The following is a 19800-nucleotide window of genomic DNA, read 5'->3' as shown; positions in this document are numbered from 1 at the left end:
ATCTAAATTTTACAATGTAATTTCAAAGAATAGAATATATGATTCTACCTTTCTCCTTTTTGCAGCTTTTTTTACAAACCCATTGAAAACAGACTTTAGTAAATTCATATGAAATTTACATTAGCATTTTGCATATATTTTATCCGCCCAAATGCAATGTCAAAAATATGAAATTCAAAACGATGTCTGGAACGTGAACGAGTTACGAGAGAAGGACGCAAAAGAAGAACGCTCGGTTTTGTCGATGATTTGCCGAGCGGTCGCAACGGAAGAATAGAATTGCTTTCCACTTCTGACGGAATTCCTACCATATTCCACGGACATGCTACTTCCGATTGTGTGTGTGTGTGTATGTGTATATATATATATACACTGCCTTTTTTTAGCTCTGTCAAATAATTTAAAAATAATTTAAAATAATCGCACTGTTATTAGTGCATATCTTTTTAATTATTTCAATCTAAAAATAGTAAATAATAAATAAAATAAAATAAAATATTGTAGTGAAAAGTATGCTACAAAAAATTAAGTAAATGAGAAAGTAAAATCTTTTTTTTCATGACTGCTCAGTTTATAAAAAAAATTACAAGAAGAATTAATTTATTTATAGTATTATTTTATATTCATTTTTTATTTAGAATATATGGTAAATAAGAATTTCGAACGGATGATAATTCGATCTTTTATTGTTGCCTTATGCTGGTCTCTTTTCACGAAAGATTCACGGTCGACAGAAGGGAGAACAGCACTTTATTCCTTCGCTCGGTCCATGCTTCGCGATGATTAAGTCTTCCCCGGAGTTTTATCCTCGGAGGGCGGAAAAAAGTTCCACGGGGAGGACTTGAACTCCCTCTTTCCGTCTAGAACGGTTTTATCTTCGATCACTCTTCGTGCTGCGATGCGGTCTCGTTTGCGCAAAGTCGAGCGAGATAATCGATATGTCTTCGTCCGCTCTCGCCACCTAAAAGCCGCCGAGATGCTATTTCTTGTCGTTCCTTTTGCCCTTCGTTGGGCGATCTTTTATTATTATGCGCGTTCAAGGCTAAAGAGCAATTCACATATACACACACATACACTGTACCATTTTTTCTCATCACTAAGTAACAATACAAGCATGATGACAAGAGAAAACGCGCAAGAATAAAAAGAGACTCAATTCATTAAAAAATCCAACTTTGAAGAAGTCTTTATTAAAATTAGAAAATATTCGAATTTCACTTCTTTAATAAAATAGAATATCCGAATTAAGAGATCATAAAATGATTGAGAACGATGATTTAATTATAAATATATAAATAAATTCTTAAATATATAAATAAAATAAATAAAAGCACATTCTCCCTTTATTCTAGAAAGTATGAATATATAAAAATGTAAATATAAATAATGTAAAAAAAGCATTCTTTTTATAAAACATGAATAAAATCTAAATAAAATCTTTTTTCGCTATTTTAGAGAAACTTCTTATAAAAAGAACGTGCAACCGCAATCTGGTATCAACATAGAAATATTAGATAATACGATTTTTTAAAGAGGGTATTTAATACATAAAACTCGTTCTCGTTTGCGTAATAAATAATTAACGATCGACCGTAAATCCCGAATTGTATAGCCGATATTATGGCATATGTTTGAGGTAATTCTTCTCGAATCGATTTCCGATCAACTCTGATGTATATTCAATCGTTAGCACTTTTGTCAGCGAAATTAAACATTGACATCGTGTTTTGAGTAAACGAGAAAAAAAAATATCGTTGCCGATTCGTTTTTAAAGAAACGAATATCGATCGGTTCGCACATTCTCGCGTAATAATGCTCTAAATAATAATTCAAATGTGACAAAGCAAATTCGTCGCTGTAAACTGCTTGCGCAAACCATAAGTAATTTAGAGCACATTCGATTAACGCGAACGGCATCACCGTGCAATGTTTACCAGCGATTGACACAAACTTCGCTGGCTGTAAATCATCGAAAGGCCCATGTCAACGGGGATTTTCATTTTTGATCGTTGACAGGAATGGCCGACCGTCGCCTCGCTCAACAGAAATTAATTCAGTTTTACAACCACTCCCTTTACATTTATGCCTCTACTCCCCACAGCTGGGATATGTCTGAACCACCCGTTTAAATGGACGCTTGCTATGTTATCCAGGATGGATAGCAACCGCGACCTACGCGTGCTATAAAAAAAAGACGAAAATACATTTTAATTAAAACAAAAAATTATACAGAAATTCAATTTTACACGGGTTTATTGCAGTAGGATTTACAACTCTCTGAAAATTTCGTTATTATAAATCTGTTCATTATAATGGAGATAATATTCTGTTATTTTCAATATACACATACAAAAGCGATAAATCTACTCGTTCCGCGTGTATAGAAACAACAAATTTTTCACAATAATTGATTAAATGTAAATTTTTATACGGATTTCTGTTAATCTTGAAAAATTCAACAGCGCGCGCGTAGTTTAATTATAACATCGATCGTCTGCCATTATTTTCTCAAAATACATAAAAGATATAGCTGCAGTAAATGTTCTGACTAACGATATTAACAGCAACTAAATTGTGAAACTAATAATCATGAGTGAAAAGATGATATTGAACTAAATTATGAAAAAAAAGATGATGCAAATAGATGCTATGAATATAAATGGTATCCTGATTTTAACTTGGCACAGTTTTTCAATACTATTTATTTTTACTTGCATTTTGTTACAAGTAAATCAATATTCACATATAAATACTATGTTATATTTATTATTTAGGGTATACATTTGGATATTTTTATTCTTGCTAAATTTTATAAAAAAAGAATCTCATTAGTAAAAATTATTTGTAAATTATCACTATGCATATATGAAAGATATGTATATACTTGCCTTTATTAGATTAGAAAGTCAAAATGTTTATATATATCTCACGTATTGGAATTTGGAAAGAATCCACTTTATATAATTTTTATATTTTCGTGCAGATAAATTAAAACTATAAATAATGCAAAAAAATAATAAAATTAAAAAAATAAATAAAACTGTTTATATATATGTGTGTGTGTGTGTGTGTGTGTTTATATATATATATATATATATATATATATATATATATATATATATATATATATATATATAGCAATATATGTGTATAATGACGACCACTGGCAGAACTGGATACAATTGTACAATAAAAATTAATTAAACATGGATCGTTATAGAAGCACAAACTTTTCCACCGAACAACTCTATATAACCTCGATTTTCATTCTCGCGATGAGATTGTGTACGACGTTTATCCGTATATATGTATTTGCTGGTTACGTCATCTAGATACGTATTCGTTGTTTCCGAGGATGTACGAGCGAAATTTATCTCGACATGCGGAATTTTCGTTCAGCCGCCTTCATTAACGAGTTTCTCGATTAATTATCGCGCCGCGTTTCACCTCGTTCATACTCATACATTTGACCAAGTGTCATTGTGGATGAAAATCACTTGAACTTTTAGCTTGTCGAAAGAAATATAGTCGTCGGTAAGTCTTAAATCAGTTTTGATTTAAAAGAATACCTAAATGCCTTTATGTCTTGTTGAACCTCATAATTGTATAATAAATCAAAATACTTTCAATTTTAACAATTTTTTTGCTCTGTGAATATCTTATGCATACATATCGTACACAATGTATGAACTAAATTCTTAATTCTAATATTATTTAGCAGTTATTCTATTACATCATGATTATTGATTATGATATGCTTAATGAGAGTACATATTCACATTATATGTTCGTTTTATTCAGGAATCGTGTTTGTGATTCGACAGGATGTGATATCGTATCTCATTAGTTACACATGTGCGCATTCATAAATTGTAGCAGTCAACATAATAAACGCTGTATAGTCGTTTATGTCACTCAACGCATGATTACGTGCGAAGAAATGCGGTCAACCGACGAAAAAAAAGCCTCGTCTGCGTCAAGCGAGCATATAATTAATGAAACGCGATATTTTCTATTGCTTAGACGACCGTCTTTCGATTCACGCTACGGCTTTGAGAATGCCAGATCGGAAAACAGAAAGAAAAAAAGATAAGTGTGATTAATAGCGTAGGGAAAAATAATGTTGGTGTTATAACAAGTTTTTCCTTCGACATTGATTGATTGCCACGAATTAATGATCATCCTAATCAGGTATTTTTTCTTTATGTTCAACGAAAATAATAAAAACTTATTTATATATTAAATAAAATGTTAAAAACAAATTTTATATAGATATTATATATGCATTACATTACTTTTTAAAATATTTGAAAATATAGAAAAATATATAATTTTTTATTATATATTATATAATAATATGAATAACACGTTTAAAAACTTTAATTAATAATTTAAATAAAATTATAATTATACAATTACTTTTTCATATATATTTATTTCTTGGATAACTTTGAAATTTTCGGTTTGATTTTAGATGAAACATTAAGCAGTCAGCTTATAAATAAAATAATAAATATATTTAAATATTCGAACTGAAAATTGAATGTTTGATATTCAGCAATTTTAACGATTTTCTGTCTATATTCGTACATTTAAATTTAGCGTAAACAACATCATCATCCAAGCCAACCAGAGCGCGATTGGTTAAAGGAATTAATTTTATTTTACTCAAATTTTGCAAGCTATTTTCTAACTATTTTGTTTCTTATTGTCTTCTCTTTATAAATGCAATGCACAAGATAATTAAAATTTTCTTAAGACTTAAATAACTATATGTATGAAAAACAGAATTTGTATTATCGCAATTACCCCCCTCCCTCCCCTCTCTCCTTAAAGATTATTTTAATTACTTGAATATCCTGATCAAAACAAGATATTTTCGCGTTTAAATGACAGCTAAAATGTCTCTGTCACTCTTGTAACACAATAAGAAAAACAGAATTTGTATTATCGCAATTACCCCCCTCCCTCCCCTCTCTCCTTAAAGATTATTTTAATTACTTGAATATCCTGATCAAAACAAGATATTTTCGCGTTTAAATGACAGCTAAAATGTCTCTGTCACTCTTGTAACACAATAAGAATTACATAAATATTTTAAACATTATTATCATAATTTTTAATATCATTTATAGCTATTTAAAATCGAATCGAAAATAATATATAATACATCAAAATTATAAATATTAAATAATTACAAAAAAGTGACAATTACAAAAAAACATATTATGTGCAATCATTAACGGTGCATCTTATTTTTATATATACAGGCTTCGTGCTTGTCATGAATGTGCAATATTTCGCTCGTCATGTATATGCATTATTTCGCTCGAGTGCGGCTATGCACATTGGCGTATCTACCCTGTAATTAATACTATCTACGGGTTCGTGGTTCAACATTATCCGATAAAGATCTATATTGGTTGTTTTCCATTATGCAATACTCGTACGTTTCTTGAAACATGTGCAATATTACCGCGAAATAACTTTCGCGCGACCTCTATTGCTCGAAGTAATTAATCCTATATAATTTATTACATAAATTAATTAATTTACTTTCCCATTTAATTTACAATATTAATTTTGTTAAATCATTTATACGTCAACAGATTGCAACTATTTAAGCTTGATTTTTTGACACAATTTAAACTCTATATCAGAATTAAAGAGATGCGTTTATTATGTTAATTAAAATTAATTAAAAAATAATTAAAAATTAATTAAAAATTAATTAAATTATATATATATACATATATATGTATATATATCTTGATATTTAAATTGATGTTTATTATACATGTTTGAAAAATTATTTTTAAATAAATTTTTACTTGTAAAAATAATTAATACGTATATAAATATTATGCAATGAAATTCCTTTAACTACATTAATTAATTACATTAACTACATTATTTAATTATATTACCGCTTCCACAATGTAATGATATTGCTCGAAATCTAAGCGTCATAGAGCACTTATAAATAATATCTTTTCTTCATTCTCCTTATCCATTTGGTAACTATTCACGTAATTTATTTTGTACACGATACAGTCACGGCGAAAGTGTAATAGGTATGAAATAATTGCTTCCTATGTATAATTGCTCGCTCTTTCCACGACAGTCATTTGTAGCAGTCCGGTGATCGCGCTTATTCCCCGTCCGTCTGATAATCGCTTTTCGTGCCGCGCGTACATTACAATGTTAACGACAGAAAAAAATAATATTAACACGAAGCAATCAGTGCTGAGAAGGCATTTTGCGCGGAAATGGCGATTTTCTGCCAACCAAGAAAAACTTACTGCGAGGCTTATCTTTTCTGCTCGAATAACGCAGGACAATGTATATGTAAATGTGAACACTGTAATAAAGATTAAAGAAAGAAAAAGCTATCAAAGGGTAGAATAAAAATAATAATTGTGACTACTTCACTATAAATTTCTGGAAAAAAATTCGAATCTCTATTTACGTGATATTTTTTTTCATGTTTTTAATGTTATTAACGGAATATGCTGATGAAATTTAGATTTAATGCGTTTCGAGAATATTATTTAAAAAAGGGAAATAATTAAAATAATAATGTGCCGCCCATACACAACTTCTTGCATATGCATTGATAGATCTAGGTTATCTATCTGTGTTGCTGCAACGTCATGTATGGATGCACAGAGAACGATAACGTCGACCGGGTTACATCGTTGCACCGGTAATCGTATGGCGATCCTCCTGACGGATATTCTCGATTTGTCGCCTTATCTAATCGTAAGCGGATATGCGCGTCGTAACCGCATGCGGCCAATCGAGCAGCGAGGTGACTAAATTTACAAATACGATGTCCTACTCAAACTCAGCGACATTCTAGATGCAATATACAGTGCACTCTATCTGGGAGAATAAAAATATCTTGTTTTGTCTTACATAAGAATATATATATGTATATAGAATAAAATGTATGCAGAAAATTAGAGAACAAAATTGAGTTATTTTTTATTTCTAAAACAATTTGTAACTTAATTGTTTTAAATTGATATAATAATTTAGCATTTAAATTTACTTATGTCATTTTAGAAATGTTGCTTCTAAGCAGAAATTTCTCTTCCGAAATTGACGCTTGCTTTCTTAAAATATTCGAAAAAAGATATTGTAATTATTTTCACTTTCTAAATCTTTGTATTAGAAATAAAAATTAACAAGTACTGTCAATGTCAAAAATCTGTTATCATTATGAGAAACGAGCATGTGCGACTAGCATTTGCTAAATAGTCGACAAGATTACTCTCGAAATGAGATACAAGAAGGATATTTGTATAAAACGAGAAACGTATCCAAAGAGATAGAGGAATTGTTGGCAGACGGCCATTGAGAGAAATATGAACTGAGAGCTTGCTTCCACGGTAACACGTAATAAATTCTGTCATGGGGTGCCAGCAGACAGGCACATGGAATGGAACATATTATATCGTGTATGGAAAAGAGAAGAAGTTGTCTTTATTTATCTACAAGACATGCATATTTCTACCTTGACGGTTAACATATTGCTCCAATATTACCGTTCTCTCAAATTATAATTATATCAAGTATCAAATAATTAAACTTTTACTGAATTTAATTGTAGATAAAAATCGTATATCATATAAATTTGCTTCGTATATCATATATATTATATAGATCTTTTTGCATAATATATTCAACAATTAATAGTGCTTTACATAGATAAAAATTTCATAAAACTTTTAAAGAATAGAAAGAATGTCTTCACAGAAGACCGAATTTTTACTCAATAGCATGTCTAATTATTACACATAAAAATCAAGAAATAAAGGCTGTTATCCTCAGGATGTCCCTTTCCCTCCTGAACAACAAGAGGGAGTATCGATCGTCGGAAGAAGGCGATAAAACGGCACGGGGAAGCCCCCTAAATGGCAGGGGTTTATTTTTAGTCTCTCGTGTACGCGGTTCGCGATAGAGAGAAAGTCTCGATTTTGTGCTGACGAAGCGCACGCGCTTCTCATAGCGCGTCAAGAGGTATTTCTCGATGAACCTGACTCAGCCATCAGCCGCGCGGTGTTGCGCACGGTCAATGACATCGCTGGAAACAACTTTCTTTATTGTTCCGAACGCGCATATCGATTCTGTGATCGAGATGACAAGGATGATAAATAATTAATGTAATTAACAGTTCGTTGATTAAAATTAAATTGAAAGGACAGCCGATTCACATTAAGGTATTAAGGCGCACAATAGTGCTTTTACATTGATCAAAATGTTTCGATTTTACTTTATATTATTTTCAATCGCAATTTGTTTAAATTACGAATTGTAATTGATAAATATATATAGCAAGACCTGAAAGCACTGAGAAAATATAATAAAAAATATAAAAAAGAGCCTAAATATATATAGTTATTGCCAGAGTTGGGAACGTTACTTCAAAAAAGTAACGCGTTACCGTTACCGTTACTTTTCGTGAAAAGTAACTCGTTACCGTTACTCGTTACTAATTTTGAAAAGTAACTCGTTACCGTTACCGTTACTAAGAAAGTAACGATTCGTTACTTTTTCGTTACTTTTTACAATACAAAAATTAAATTAATTTATTTTAAAATATAATTATTATTTTATAGTATTTATTATAGTTGATTTTAAAATATAAATAATTATTACTTTTATATATTCGATAATTATAAATTATTCCATCATTGATGTTCTTCATATTCAATTTTTCATTGTAATTTAAAAATTTTAGATTTATGAATACAGAGAAAAACATCATCCATGTATATAATTTTCCAAAATATTTGCAAACTGTTTTGTAATAGGAATAGATTTTTCAATTACTAAGGGGATACTATCCAGGATTACAAAATTAAAGTAACGATAAAAGTAACGGTTAAATTCGTTACCGTTACTGTAAAAATGTAACGACGTTATCGTTACAGACAGAAAAAAGTAACGATCGTTACCGAAAAAAAGTAACGGTAACAGTAACGACGTTACAAGTAACGCGTTACTTCCCAACTCTGCTTATTGCTATATAGTTATTTAAAAAAAAAATTATTTATTAATTCATTTATTCTTCTCCAGAAATATAGAAAAATACTTATAATTTTAAATATCATAAAAAATGGCAATTTTACATTCGTACAAAACTCTTCTCGAGTAATTGCGTATTTTTTAAGAAAAATGAAAGGCTATTAAATATGAAAAATGCGTGTGATAAAATGTCTTATTGATTAACACAAACGATAAAATACTATGATGAATATATATAAGAAATATATAATTATTAATAAATTGTTTGATATCTCTCTCCTCAAATCTCAAAATTCGAATTTATATTCTTACTTTTCGTTATAATCACGCTGACAAAATTGTAACCGCTATCAAAATGAAAGTGTCAAATAACTCGTGATTGGCACTTTTCCAATCTGCTGGTGATCTTCGATTCGCTAGCAAAAAATGTTTTCTCCTATTTTGATTACATATATTACAGAAATACTCTGGTTCAATAAAGTATATGCGAAAAAGTTAACCATAAATTAACATGAATCATAAATTATAAACCACGCATCCAGAAAACTATAATATTAGACCACACATTCGTACTTTAATATTAATTATTTTAATTATTTCAAATAAATCAAATAAATTTTCGAAAGTCTGGTCATTAATTACGATTACGAAACATTTGCAAGGACTGCGAAAATCTAAATAATTAAAACTTAAAATTAAAACTGCATATTTTTAGAATTTCATACCGAAATATATCGTGGCCTGGATAAATTAATCATTGAATATTATAACGCGTCAAATACAGATATGATACAGATTTGGATACGGAAACGATCGCGTACCTTGGCATCCCGACTCTTCATCTCCTGTCTCCTGGGCATGGTATTCTCCCCATCGGCGTATACGAGATTCCTAATAAATCCATTGAATCTTGGCTCGAATATCACGCTGGGCAGCGCTAGCAGTGTGAGCTTGCTGTTGTACCAGCTAGGCATACCGCCCACGTAGACGTCCGAGTTCCCGGCGAGCTTGCCGAACTCGAACTCCTTGCCGCGCGACGTGGATACCGCGCCGACACCGTCCACGGTCAGGGTGGTATTTTCGTTGCACCTAGTGATCTGCACTTTGTGCCAATGACCATCGCCGAGATCATGACCGACCGTGACAATCTGTGCACCACCGCCGAGGTTGTACCTCAGCCTGAGCGCGCTCTCGACCAGCTTTACCTCGAAGAAATCGTACGTGCCGCCGTCGTCCGTGTAAAGCAGCAGCCCGTTACCCTGCTCGGTCTTGAATTCAAATTCGAGGGTGCCGTTCAGGCCGGCGTTCCATTTGCGAAATTGTGCGTAGCTGGTCGCGGAGCCTTCCAGCAGAAACGAACGGGCCACCTGGCAGGCGAGCAGGAGCACCACCGGCAGAAGCGGCGCCGGTATAAGCGAGGGATGACGCATGATTCGCTCTTGAATCGAAATCCTTGCCCCTAGATCCTGCTCATTAGCCTGTTAGATATAAAAGCGCGATGATGTCACGCGCTCATACGCATTCCGCGTAGGAGTCCGAAGCGTGGGTGCGTGACGTCGGCCACGTTGTGACACCCGGCTGCCGCATCCGTGAGCACGTGAGCACGCACGCGCGATTCGTGCGAGATGCACCCGTGGTGGGTGTGATACGCGTTTCGTGAGAATACGAGAATACACGCTGTTTCTCTTTCGTGTGTGTTTCTATCTCTCCTTCTTACAATATAAATATCTCGAAATGCCTCCGATGAACGTTTTCTTGAGCTCTCGTAACTTATTAGTAGACGATCTGAGAGAGAGGGTTGTTACTCGACACCGTCTCGAACAAATCTTTAATTTGTAATTTATCTTTGTAGTTAAATTTCAAAATCCTTCTTTCTTTCTCTCTCTCTCTCTCTTCCTTTTTTTTTATCTTTCTCAAGATAATTTACAATAACGGAGGTTTGTGAAAAAATGCTTTGATAATAATTATTCGTAAAATGATACTTTATCTTCGATAAAATTACTTTAACTAATGAAATTCATTCATTGCTTTAATAGAAATCGATATTTCTGGATATGTTTTCAATTTCAGGTTCAGTCATTCAATTGAATGCATCAAAATTCGTAATGCTTCGAATATACTCTAAAAATATTCGAGTTGCAATAAGAATGCACATCTTTCTCGGTGCATCAATCGGTTCACAATGAAAAGTTTCCTGGAAAACTTTAATCAAAAGTTTTTTATATCACTTTTTTGTGATCTATAAAAATTAACGAGATTGAAAAATTACAATAGCATCTTTGTCCAGAAAACATCAATTATATATTTATTTCTTGCATTGCTCGATTAGTGTAATGCAACTTTTTTAAGTATGATTATCATCTCTTTATGGAAAATTATCAATTCAACTACAAACTTAAATACATTTGAAGGAACAAAAATAATATCTCAACGTTCTATATAATCGTTCTTGCAATGCAAACTTTCTTTCTTTACACAACCCTTATAGTTAACTTTTTTATTCTCTCTAGGATTTTGATTTCTGAGAAACTGATCGATTATTTCACCGTATTCATTGGATGGATGACAGTCGTTAACATCGAAGACGACGTACAACTATCGAAAAAGAAGTTAAGTCTCCAGGAATTGATGATTCACGTATATGCATGTATTCACTGAAGAAGTTACGATATATTCGAGAGTCCAATCAGCAAATTCTATCGAAAAGATAAGGATATGGAAAATTCAGTAATTATTAGACAACCGTTAGTGTGACATTCAGTTTCTTCCTGTCTTTCACGGTTCTTGAAGGATCCTCGAATTGATTGCGCATAACAATCCAAGCAACTATCACGACGTCGAGGGAGCCGTTATCCCTCGTATTGCTTCGTGTCGAGGGTGCCTTGCCGTGATCCCCTCGGGTCGTCTCGTAACACGTCGTGTTGCAATGGCACACTTTCTCCTTTAGTGGGATATATATACGTATACGTTTCGGGAAAGACGGCCGGGAAACGACACATGAAACGTCTGCAAATCAGTCCGGAATCGCGAGGGACGTCATCTAACCTCGACGAGCTTCATCTCCAGCACCGAAGGTCACCGGATAGAGAGCGGTCCCAGCGACACGACCTCGACCTAATCACGCGATGAGGCACTTTCACCACACACCAGCTCTCTGTATCCCTCCCTCTCCCGGCGTCGCGACGCAGAATCGCAGAGAGAGAGACACGGGGGATGATCGCACGGCGACGTTCGTGACGACGCCGTTCCGGACGTGGTGAACTCGTGGTTGGCGTCGAATGGCGCCGGCACAGCACGAATCGCTTGTTCAAGCCGTCGGACGACTAGTACTCTGAACGCGGTTCACTCTCGAGTCAGCCATCCGTTCGTATCGCGATCGATCCGGCCGCGCGCTCCATTTTTCTCTCTCTCTCTCTTTCTCTTTCTCTCTCTCTCGCTCTCGTTCTTGCTCTTCACCACCCGGAAGCTCTCACCGAAGCGAAACTGGATGTGTAAGTCGAACGCGCGCGCGAAATTCACGGAAAATTCTACCCCACCATTATATCGTCCTAATAGATGGTCGTGATATCAGTTGACCGATTCCCGGAGGGTTGGATCAGTCGACCCTCTCGACGACTCCCGGTTTGATACTAGCTTGGCGAGACAGAGCGACGCTCGGTCGGGACGCTCGCCTGCCGATGACGATGGTGCGACGCCCCCGGCATGACGCCGACGCCAACGCCGACGACGACGTCGACGCCGACGCCTCGCGCCGTTCCTCTGCGCAGTCGCGCGTCGGGGATGAAGACCGGAGGAGAAAGAGGGAAGGAAGCACGGTGGTGCGAGAGGGTTGTTCTCTTCATGTCGGTGCCTGTCTGTCTGTCCGTTCGTTCGCTCGTCGTATAACCTGGCTAGGACCAGATGAGGATGCCGGAGGGACGCGGATAATGTAATGGTGTGCACCTCCGGTGAAAACGTTAGCGACGAAAGGCGCTGAAAAATTGTTGAGCGAATCCGCGATCGAAGACCGGAAAGAGCCCTTAACCGAAGCTGTGTCGATTCACTCGGGACACATTCTGCGAAACTTCCAGCCGCTTCATGAATCGTTGATCGATGATGAGTTTCGTTTCTCGAAATCGAAATACCGTATATATAGGGAATTAATCGATCACATAAAATTTTCAATTTTACACGTTGGCACAAATATATATAAGAAATATATAAGAAAAGAAGAGAGAGAGAGAGAACAAACTTTATATATTTATTGTTAAGTTACTTGCCTTTGTCAAGAATAAATCGTTTTCTATATATTTTTCTATATATTTCTATATATTTTTTTCAATAATATGTAATAGGACATGCAAATAATATTAAAACAATTTTATATATACATGAATATTGTTCAAATTATTCAGAATTTTCTATGACGATCTTCTGTTATCAATTAAATTATTGCCAATTATCTCGGTATTGTGTGATACTTTATAAAAAAAATGAAATATAAAGAGAAACTATCCTATGCAATATATTTGAAAAAAGTTTGTGATTATTCTTGTTTCACAGGAAACTTCATTTCCTCTCTATTAATGTCAAATTTTAATGTTAGCACAAATAAAAAAGAATTCTAAAATGTAACAAATGAAAAATTTTTTATTAATCCGATATTTATTTTTGTAGCTGTATTCGCTGTTGATATAAAATAGACCGAATAGCTCATATGTGTCTTTTAGTTATATTAATTCGATAGCGTTTAAATGCGAAAATTGGACCATTTGTCTTACCAAAGTGGAAAAGAAATGAAGGTGAAACAAGAAGTAGACGAAAACGAACACAGAAATTCAAATAAAACAAGCGAGACAAAGAGAAAAGATGCTGCACAAAAGTACTGTATAAAGGTGGTTCCCTGATCCGAATAACAGGGTGATGTGTAAATGTCTGCCGAGAGAAAGGTGAAACCTCCCCAAATTCACGACTCGAGATGCGCTGAGAAAGCATGGTGGTCGCAAAAATCACCGATTCGAGAACGATACAACACGAATCGAGAAATGGCGAACGACGATTTCGCCTGGTCAGAAATTCAAGGAGAGCCGTCGAGAATCTTCAATGTTGATCCTCGAGTCTGCAATTTCTCTATTGCAAAAAATCGAGATCGTATAAATACATGATTAATACTGTTAACATTTGTACTGAATTTCGACTTGTGTTCGCGTTAATTGTAAAATATCAAATCTATTTAATTGTAAAGACCAAAACTTCTAATTATATTCTAATATGTTTTTGATTCTCGTTCCTTCGTAATTAATTGTCAAAAATTATTAATTTTGATTATTTGAATTGTATAGAGTCTTCGTTAAAAAATAAATCCTGTTGCCTTAGAAAGGAGAAACTAGAGCGTATATCAATTATTTATTATTATTTATGACAGTTGATTATTATTAACGCCAATTTAATGCTCATATGCCTCGAGATAATAGCTCCCATTAGTCTGTGTCGTTTGGTATAATTAACACTTTGAGTCCAGCGAATTACATTGCAAATCCCACCGCGATGTTAATACGCTCTCCGGATTCAAAGTATTAATTAGTGTGTTGTATATTAATAATGTATCTATAAATTGGAGAAATGTCGGAGCAATATATTTATTGTCAAGTTATTACTCTTGCTAACAAAAATACTAAATTCTATTAATATTCATTTCAAAATTCATCGTAATTATTTTGAAAATCCCCAAAGCTTATCAATTTATTATCGCAATTATCAAAATATCAGTTCTATAAATAATTTGATTGCAATATCAATATTAAGATGATAAACCCTCGATGATATAGATAGAATAGATCCTTAAATAAGATACACTCAAAATGACGTCGCTACATATCTTCCACGATTTCTCTTTAATATTTTATCCGTCAGACATTGTCCATCCGTATTGATGGATCGCGGTAAACTACGTCTTAAATCTTAAGAAATAGGTCGATCCAACGGATGTGTTTACTTGATAGCTCGCGGTACTTTTGAAAAACGCTAAGACAGAAAACGCTCACACTCAAGCTACAAAAGTTTTCGTCGAATGTACGTCGACATCCCCGAGTAGAACTCGCATAGGAAAGTATATCCCGATTGTGACTCCAAAGTTTTGTCCGCTACGTTAATATTGGGTGGTCAGATAGAAAAATCCGTTCAACAAAACATATAGATTGGATTTAAATTGTAGGACTTAGATTATACATATTATATGTATCAATCGCGATTCGAGAAACAAAAAAATAAAATATAAAGAAAATAACTATTCCGACATAAAATTATTATCCGTTAACCCATTAAATTTACATATAATCAAAGTATTGTCAAAAGTTGATTCACATTAAATATAAAAATATTCTATAATTTTCTTTCACTTTAGATACAAAGAATTAAATTTATTCTATAAATACGTTTATTGCTAAATTTTTATTTTGTCATCCGGTATACAAGTGCATGCATACGTGTGGAGTAGAGTCGAAGACGTTGAGAAACTTCGACGATAACGCAGGATAATATGTGAGGAACGTTCTTTCCGTTTTTTACAAATATCGATCCATAGCTAACCTCTCTCCGGCTTAATCAAAGGTAAAAAAATTTTGAAAAAAAATTAGCTCCTAAGAAACTATGGAGAAACCTTTCCAAATTGAACCAAACCGGATGCAGTAAAACCTGTCGTGAATGTTGCATTTTTTCTTGAACAAACTGCATTGTTTGCGAAAAAGCATCGCTGCGCAATTTGTTTGTCGACCGAGATAAAAAGTGCGCGAGTGTGTACGTTTTTATCTATTCCGGCCGTTTGTTTTAATCTCGTAATGCGTGTTTTCGCACAACACACCATCGAAATATCGTTTCATGAAATGAATACTATCGACCCTCTCGCAAATATCTTCCTTCTCGAAGTACAAGCGTTCTACGCAAGAAAGATAGAGAATTTTTAATGCTGCGATATATTTGTGTATTCTTTATTGTAAATTGCATTTTCCAAATATTTCCATAAACAAATTTTTAAGAAAAAAATATATAAACAAATAAAAAAGAAAATAAATTATTTTGCATAAAAAAAACACAATAAATCTAAATCTCAGTATAATAATTATTACCAAATCAAATATATAAATCTTTTTTAAATTAATAATAAAAATTTTGTATTCAATAATAAAATTTTGTATTTAATTTTTAATCGCACAATAATTTTATGATTTTATAAGATTTTATATACATTTAATATAATTACATAATATACAATTATCGAATCAATTTTTGTTACAATTTCCATAGTTTGGAATAATAATACAGGTATATACTGGTTTTTTGTTTTAACAATGCCACGTTTCTGTGTTAACAATTAAGCAAAAAAAGAGAAACTTGCGTAGAAAAGATCTAGCTTTATGTTCCGAACGACTATCATGATATGTGAAAAGCGTTAACTGCAAAAGGAATTTTAATCTTTCAGTCAAGCTCACGCGTCTGACTCGTAATCTTTTATACTACTGAATTTCTCTTCAGGAAAGCCGTCATGAAATCATACTCATCAAATCATAAGCATTATTCTAATAATTCAATCAAAACGGGCTCTAATTTTACGCTTCACACAATTCTTTTATAAATGTACGAGCGATTTTTCTCATCCGTGAAACGTCGAGTTATGGGCCCTATTATTATCTCCGCTATTCTCGAAGCCGGTCGTTCTCGGCGACAATATAATTACATCATCCCACGCAATCCTATATAGGTGTGTAATTAACCTACAACCGACTATCTCTCGTGAAATGAAAGAAATTTAAATACCAATAACCTAGAACGCATATAGTCAGTCTTGGAGAACGCAGAACAATTCTGAACGATCTAACGAGAGTGCCAGATGCTCCGGAAAATTTCAGAGCCGTTCTAGAAATGTCACTTTGCTTCTTTTTTGCTTCTTTTTCCGTTCGATTTTCCTTTGTCACTTTTTATTATCATTATTTAATTCCAGAATAATGAGATTTTAGAGTATCAATTTTAATAATCAGAAATAAATTCCTCGTGTGCTTGAAATGTTGCGATAAAAACTAATATTTTCGCAGACCTATTATATGACATAATCATATCTCATATCCGAATACGTGCTTATATTGTTCTCTATTTACAGAGAACAGTCGGCGAATTAATCTACGGATCTGTCGCATGAAATAATAATCAATATATTGATAGGGGAATTAATTAACATTAACAGAGAAATTATGATTACTCGTTGTTGTGTCGCAAAATATATTACGACAAATCATCGTTATTAATTAAATCAGATTTAATGTCGCTCATTTCAATAGCCCGTTTGCGTCGCACGATTTTTACATGAAGATAATGGAAGAGTAAGAGAAAAGTAGAACGCTCCCTTATCTGCTTTTAATCTATGATTGAACGCGGCTGTAGACACATTTTTTCGAGTTTCCGAGTGAGCTGCATACTGCGCGCGTATTTTATCTGCATATGTATCGCGGTTATCGCATGTACGCGCGAGTTTTGTTTTATAGAAATTATTTTTAGAGTTGAGGATATGGTATATACACACATACATGAGATGAAAAGCATTGAAATTTTTAAACCCGACGCAATATCGTCAGTTAAGTATAAAAATCATCCAGTTCATAATTTTGTAATTATTATTTAAATTGACAGACAATTTCTCGCTCTTTTAATCTTTCAATGCAAATAAAATATCTGTGGTGGCAATATTTGTGTGTGTATGTGTTTGTGTGTAAATGATATTTCAATTTAAAATAGTAAATGTATGAGTGTGATAATATTCATTTATATAATATTTTAAGAAAAAAACTGACGCACTTTTATAATTATAGAATTTTATAATCGTAAAGTTTATTTATTTATTCTTGTAAAGTAATCTGCAGCATATAATTTATAATTCACACATAAATTTCTCGTGTATATTATTTAATTAATTTTTACTATATTATTTATACTGCACTTATATTCGTGCTATATACTTTATTAACATTTTAAATAAACTTAATTATAAGTTTTGTCAACTCCATCAAAATTTTCAAAAAAAAAAAGATATAGATTATATAAATATAAATTATAGAAAGAAATATCGCCACTAATGTTACTTTCAAAACTGTTCTATGGTCTGACACGCATATAAGAGAAGTCGACGCGGCATTATTCGCAGTCATCGATTCCTCTCACGACGCCAAGAAAATGAGAAATTGAAAGATAGGTCAATGATATGCGTTCCTGTCGTGTGCTTTCGACAGGAACTATTTTCCCTCCCGCGTCCCTCTTTTCTGCATCCTAGACCTATCGCTCTACTGCACTGCTTCCATTTATTTCTCTCTATTCAAAAACTCACTATTCAAGAATGAAGGTGCTATGTTTATTACTTAGCTTAGATGAGAACTACCGTGCGATATTCAAAATATTAAAATTCTTGATCTTGAATATGTCAACTCTTTTAGTTATAATAATTTGACAATTAATTGGTATTATTTGGATATTTTTATAATAATTATTATTTTTGCTAAATACTAGGCTATACATTATTATTGCATTGATTTAATAATACGCCTACAAAGTTAATCTAAATATTAATAGCATCCTGTATACCCTTATCATTGCAATTTACAGAAAAAAATGAGATTGTCGATCTCGCAAAGTTTTGGGATAATGAAAGTCGGCTGCAGTCAGCGAAGCGCAATAATTGCGAGATGGGCATAAATGCGAATGCGAGCAATCATATAATGTAATGCGGCAATTTATTAGATATTAGGAATTTATTTTTCAATAAGATCGAAAGAAAGAATAATATACCACGACTGCAAAATGCGAAATGCTGGCTGAAGAATCTCGCGATTTGTCGAACTGCGAAATGAGATGGAAACCTGCGCCTTTTCAAGTTCTGAAATAAAAAATTCGAAAGATTGGCTGACAGCCGCCGAATAGAATAAGATTCCATTTTTAAGTAAGCATCTATATGGAATCAGAAAATTCTTCACTCATATTTTCTTATTTTGTTAGATTAATACAATTCAAATTTTTTATTTAAGCTTATACCTTGAATGTTCTATTTCTCACTTTTAATTTAAAAATCATAATTTAAAAACAACATTGTTTTATAAAAAAATTAAAAACTTTTCATTAATAATTTACGCATAACTATTAATAATAAAATATTATTCGAATACTACACGAATTCAGGACAAAAAAATGTTATCGTAATTAACATTGTAATAAAATATAAAGAATAAAATCTTAGACATGTATCATGATAGTACGATTAAACTCATTTTTCCTTATAAATCTTTCAATTTTAATGAATACTTTAGATGAGATCATTAGAGACCGCAGTATCCCGAGAGCTTAACAAAATTTATGGTATCCGCTGAGGCTTGAAGACGAGGGTACACACAAAGGGAATGCAAAGAAATCGGAAACCCGAAACGAACAGCGTTTCCCTTTCGCGAGAGCCGCGTTACTCTTGGCGAGATGGAACCTATTGCAAAAGCAATTCGGAGCATTCACGGTCGCTTCCACCGCTAGTTAACCATTGTAACATCCACGCGCGGGGGAATACGTTGTTAAAGCCCACTCTCCTCCCTCTACGACCGCATCCACACGAACATTCAATCCGCACGCGAAACTTTTCGCGTACCGACCGATCGGACCCTCGAACTGCGTAATTCAATTGAAACTGCAGCCGCGCGATCGAACTGCGGCCGTGTAGTCGGTTGTTATCGATTAAAACTGCGAAAGGGAAGAAGAGAGAACATG

General features: G+C 33.4%; 1 protein-coding gene across 4 annotated transcripts in view; it reads right to left on the bottom strand.

Moving 5' to 3' along the window:
• Nrx-1 (neurexin 1) overlaps positions 1 to 12727 on the bottom strand; it is a 222501-nt gene extending 209774 nt beyond the window's left edge. For all 4 annotated transcript variants that reach the window (XM_083109202.1, XM_083109205.1, XM_083109204.1 and 1 more), the window contains exon 1: positions 9855 to 12727. In XM_083109202.1, the coding sequence (XP_082965328.1) occupies positions 9855 to 10463 (609 nt within the window). In that variant the 5' untranslated portion in view covers positions 10464 to 12727. The remainder of the gene's footprint in view (positions 1 to 9854) is intronic.
• Positions 12728 to 19800: the final 7073 nt, after the last annotated feature.

This window comes from Camponotus vicinus, unplaced genomic scaffold (assembly GCF_025532165.1).
Source record: "Camponotus vicinus isolate PSW18456_S1 unplaced genomic scaffold, iyCamVici1.0 SCAF_9, whole genome shotgun sequence".
In the NCBI taxonomy this organism is placed as follows: domain Eukaryota; kingdom Metazoa; phylum Arthropoda; class Insecta; order Hymenoptera; family Formicidae; genus Camponotus; species Camponotus vicinus.
The sequence above is the reverse complement of the archived record's forward strand: the minus strand, read 5'-3'. Positions and strand labels throughout refer to the sequence as shown.